At 30.3% G+C, this 5,566-nt stretch overlaps 1 protein-coding gene across 1 annotated transcript in view; it reads right to left on the bottom strand.

The window, feature by feature from the left end:
* Positions 1-382: 382 nt before the first annotated feature.
* LOC106691635 (leptin receptor gene-related protein) overlaps positions 383-5,566 on the bottom strand; it is a 26,492-nt gene continuing 21,308 nt past the window's right edge. The window contains exon 4 of the mRNA XM_067047456.1: positions 383-4,583. Within this exon, the coding sequence (XP_066903557.1) occupies positions 4,536-4,583 (48 nt within the window). The 3' untranslated portion in view covers positions 383-4,535. The remainder of the gene's footprint in view (positions 4,584-5,566) is intronic.

Raw genomic sequence — 5,566 nt, 5'->3', positions numbered from 1 at the left:
CATTCCCATATCTGGGATACATGTAAATTTAATTTCACTTTAAATTTTGATATCCTCTGGTTTCTTCTTCGTCATTTTGGTGAATGATATGAATGAAAAAGAAACAAAGATAATAAGTGAAGAGAGAGGACGAGAAAAACAAAATTAATTAATGGCAGAATGGAGCATCTTACAAAATATTTTTTTCTATAAAAAATAATTTTAAAAAAAAGATGAAATAAAATGGACAATAACAAAATTTGACAACCGGAGGACCATGAGAAAAAAAAATTAATAAGAAAAATATCCGGCCCATATTGGACCAAAATGTTACGGCAGGTAGGGATTCAAAAGGAACCTTTACTAGCCCAACCGTGAAAAGTAGTGAAAACAAATGAATAGCCAAATTTTATTATTGTTGTATTTTTTAATAAGTTAACATAATAAAAGGAACACGAAATATAGAAAAATATACAAATTAGAAAAAAAGAACAAAGCAAACTTAAAACTATTACAAAAATTAAATGAATTGAACAAAAAGAGAGAAAAAAAAAATTCTTATATCACTGATGATTGATGGGGCCCCGGTTGTAGTTGTTGTCCTCCTGAGTGGATGTTCTCGTGAAAGTAGATCAACCTACATCTGGCCGCCATGTCCTATTGAAGGATGAGTCGAAGTAGTCCATCCGCCTTGGTTAAAATAATTAAGCTTGTGAAGATGGCCAGAATGCTGGCAAGTACAAGTGCATAGTGATGAGACGATGGAGACAATATGTGCGCACACTGAGACGTTATGAAGTCATCTGTTGATTTTCAGTTTAAAAAACAACAGAGAGCAGATTTGCTTTGTTTTTTCGATGTAATAAAAATCATATGTTCATATAATCGATTGTGTGGACCATATGTTGGCCGCAACAATCTCTAAAAAACCAAAAGGAAGAAAACCCAGTTTGACTAATTCCAGAATTCCAGAACTTTCCAATATAATAGCTATCAAAATATCTAGCAGATATATCAAAGCATATTTCTACCAATAAATACAATGTTAAAGACTCTTCTGAATTGCAAAAAAAATCACCAGCATTTAAAATCCACAAGGGTAGAAACTCATTTCATCAAATGCATGATCATTGTTTATTAATATACACATCCCAACAATAAAAACTATCATTGAAAAAAGTAGAACAAACTCAAAACACATCCAAATATCCCCAAAACACAATTCATCAAACTACTAGCTTTATATACTAATCAAAGATACTTTCAATCTAACAAAAAATTCTAAATCCAAAATTCGGATGCCCCATGGGATCTCCCATATCCCTGATTTTAGCAAATATTTATTTAGAAGATTTATTAGATACAGTAATACCCGAAATTCCATTCCATATACCATTTATAAAGAGATTTGTTGACAATATAATAACCCCAATATCAACTAAGAATAACAAAAAAGCAATAGTTTTAAGTGAATTTAGCAACTACTCCTCCTGATTAAATTTAGTATATAATTCGAAAGAGAGAACAAAATACCACTTTTAGATTTACAGTGTAATCTCAGTAATTCAAAACTTGGTACTCCAAACACTCCAGCAATCCGAACAAGTGTAAATACAAAATAATAAATAAAAAATTAGTTACTTTTTTGGAGAAAACTCAGCAGGCAATAACATTTTTGTTTTCAAATAAAAATGCACATATCTAAAAGATATTTTTCACTTCCCCATCTATAGATAAGTTATAGTAATCACCATGATAATCGAAAGTGGACATTTTTACACATTTTCGATATCAGGTAATCTAATTCCTATGAAAGTGTTCATAATATATTTTGTTGCCATTAGAAAGACATTTATTATATAAATCATTTGATTCTGTCAAACTAATTTAATTAATAGTAAAAATATGCGAAATACAAATTTTTTCTGGAACTCATTTTTGTGTTTACTCTGCTTGAGTTGGTGCCTTCTGAATTTTGGTATTTCCTATCAGACCTGACAGGATGAAGGATATCGACATTGCTTGGTGAAGTGTCTTCCAGATTTCGAAAAAGTAACACATCTATCGGTGTTTGTTCTGTGAAACAATAGTGCCTTGAGTCAATCTTAACAGTGGTTCCCAGAATTTGTGTGTTGACAGGGAGTACCTTTTTTTTTTTTTTTTAAATTTATTTATTTTTTTAATTAACTGGTTTTCCTGGATTATTTATATAACTACCATTTTTTCTGTTTATTTATTTATTTTTTTTTTTGGTCACACATGGCAACACCCTTACAACCTAAACCAAACCCCCTGACATGCGGGACATGTTTAAATTAAAAGGTAAATGGTCCAAAAAGTATATTGTCATGTGTTTAGATACAAATTCAGACAATAAAAATTTTAACAATTTCAGCATGTTTAGCGTATGTCGCTTCATATAAAGTTACTGTCCACAAGTGAATGTAAAAATTTTAAAAAACAGTACTATATTATTAATGGTGACTAATGAAAAAGATTTTGTCAATTTGAGTAATATCAAAACATTCCAAAATATTCCCATATTCTTTGAACTACATATAACATTGAATTTTTCAGTTGGGGTTGCTATGTCCTGGAGTTGCTGAATTGTACGGAGGATGAATTAGTTTCAGAACTTGAAAATGAAGGTATTGTTAATGTTAAAAGGATTTATAAAAAATAATAATGAAAAGAAACCTATACCTTTACTGATTTTAATTTTTGAGAAATGTGACCTACCAGAAAAAATAATCTTAGATTTTCTTTCCATTAGAATCAGACCTTATGAGCCAAAACCTCGTCTTTGTTATTCATGTTACAAGTACAGACATACTAGTAAAAATTGCCAAACAAAGAACTGCGGTAAATGTGGAGAAAATACACACAGTAGTGAAACTTGTAATAATTCCCCCAAATGCTTAAACTGCCACGATGATCACCCAGCTTATAGTAGTAAATGTTCAATATATGAAAGGGAAAAGAAAATTGAAAAAATCCGAGTACAGGATAAAGTGTCATATTGTCAAGCAGAAGCAATTATTAAAAAACAAGAGACAGAAAATGGTAGGATCAGAACTCATACGGATATTGTGTCGGCTCCTTCCCCTCCATCACCACAGGAAAAGTTTATAACTGAGACTCTGCTAGAGCAGGCAGCTAAGTTGGCCAATACTGTGGAAATTTTATGTAAAAAAATAAGTACCTTAGAATCCAACTTGGTTAACAGTAACACAGATGACAACATTAACTGCAGTGACGAATCACTAGTAACTTCACTAAACAATAGTGAACAACTTGTAAATAAAACTAATTTTGCTAACCTCCAAAAAGTAAGAAATAAAAACAAAATTCATTCCCTACAGTGGCATTAAGTTTAACTAATTTAGAAAATAATTTAGATAAAACAGGTCAGTGTCTCAAAGCTCTTCTTTTAGTGAAGAGTCTTCTTCCTCAAAAAATAAAAAAGATGTAGTATTGACAAGACAAAAAAAAAAGTAGGCAATAAAAATTAACTATTTATTCTACCTGTACTTACTACCATTGGATATTTCTTCTAATAATCACAATTACCTCAATATGCCAAATAATATTTTTTTTCTTTATCTTTATCCTATGTTTTTCAGCATCATAATTCTTATAATAATTGACTATTTCTTTTCTGCATTTGTCTGTTAATGGTAATTTCTTATTTATCTGTATGCCTGTCAACCGTTATATTTTATTTTCACAACTATTATATGTTTTATAATTTTAACTCTAACACAAATTGCTTTATACGAAGCTGTCTCGGCTCCTTTTCTTCGGCAGGCGGTATAGGTAGAATGTTTTATTTAAAATGAATACAATGCAATGGAACTTAAATAGTTTATTTTATCGTAGAAATGAATTAAAGTACTTACTGAATTACTATAATTGCTCTGTAGCTTGCTTACAAGAAACAAATTTAAAACCTACTGATATGTTTGAATTTCGGGGATATGCTATTAGGAGGAAAAGTTATACAGATGGTCGCATTGCTTGTGGTAGGGTGTGTATTTTAGTGGAAGAGAATATTCCCTTTAATGACTTACATATTACCTCTAATTTGCAAGCAGTAGCAGTAAGAATTTTATCACAACCTCGCCTGTTCACACTATACTCTCTATACCTCCCCTCCCTCCTGGCCGATTATTCACAGTTCAACAATTGAAGGACTTGTTACAATCATTGCCCCCACTAGTAATTCTCGCTGGGGATTATAATTCTCATAATTTAATTTGGGGTAGTGACCATTTGAATGAGAGGGGTAAATTAGTCGAGTCATTCATAAATAATTGTAATTTAAATATTATAAACAATCCAATAAATCCAACTCACCTCTGTGCCAGATCTGGAAAAGTTTCACCAATAGATCTTACTATCACTAGCCCCCTGTTACAAGCCACGACTCAATGTTTCACTTTAGATGATACACATGGCAGCAACTATTTCCCCATAATTATTAAAACTCTTAATAAATGCCTCTCCTGCAGCAGACACAACAGATGGCTCATTAAAAAAGCTGATTTGCCCCAATATCAAACGGAGGCTAAACTTAAGGATATATATCTTTCCGATACTGACGTCTGAAAATAATAGAAACAAAGAAATTATCAATAAATATGAAGACCTATATAAGATGAATTTAGTGGAAAATTTAACAACAATATAAACAGAAAAATAGGTAACTTTATTGATAAAAATAGGAGAAATAATAATAATAGAGAAAATAAACTATTAGAATTATGGAAAAATGATATACAATCTCTTTTACAATTTAAAAAGAAAAATCCAGACTTATGGATCATAAAATCTGATAAAACAAAAAGGGTGGATGTAATAAGAAAAGAAGATTATAAATTGAAAATGGAAAACATCCTAAATGAGGATAATACATATAGAAGGTTGAGAATAGACCCTTTATCAGAAATTAATAAAAATGTAGTAAATTATGTAGAAAAACTAAATAAGAATAAAATTATTGATGAAAAAATAAAAAAAACAGTTAATAAACAAAAATTGCCACCATCCAAGAATGTTTGGATTAATTAAATTGCATAAAAAAGATAAACCTTTAAGGCCAATTGTAAATGGTATAAATGGGCCAATTTATAATTTAAAAAAAAAAAATTTTAAATAGTTTCTATAAAGTATATAAGGATGAAAAAATAGATGTTAAAAATGTTATAGAAGTAAAAGAAAAATTGAAATCAATAAAAATAGAAAATGATGATATAATGGTGAGTTATGATGCAGTGTCCTTATTTACAAATATTCCTCTGAAGGTAGTATATAATATCATAGGAGGAAGATGGGAAGAAATTAAACAAGATAGTAGAATAATTAATTAACATCCTATCCCAAGCACCTGATCCTAAATCTAAATGGAAAATCCTTAAGAACCTCTCCGTTATCATTCCTAAATCCTGTCCATATTACCCAGTTGATCTAGACGAGCTTGATGCTTTCTTTGTTGCTCCTCCTCCTTCAACAACCTCATTTTCATCTCTTCACATCCCTGAAATTCCTTTTGATCCCAATAAGTTTTATTTCCTAAATGTTTCTCCAG

Source organism: Halyomorpha halys, unplaced genomic scaffold (genome assembly GCF_000696795.3).
Source record: "Halyomorpha halys isolate HHAL.00 unplaced genomic scaffold, Hhal_1.1 Scaffold2582.1, whole genome shotgun sequence".
NCBI classification, from domain to species: domain Eukaryota; kingdom Metazoa; phylum Arthropoda; class Insecta; order Hemiptera; family Pentatomidae; genus Halyomorpha; species Halyomorpha halys.
Note: the sequence above shows the minus strand (reverse complement) of the source record. Positions and strands in the feature narration are given on the sequence as shown.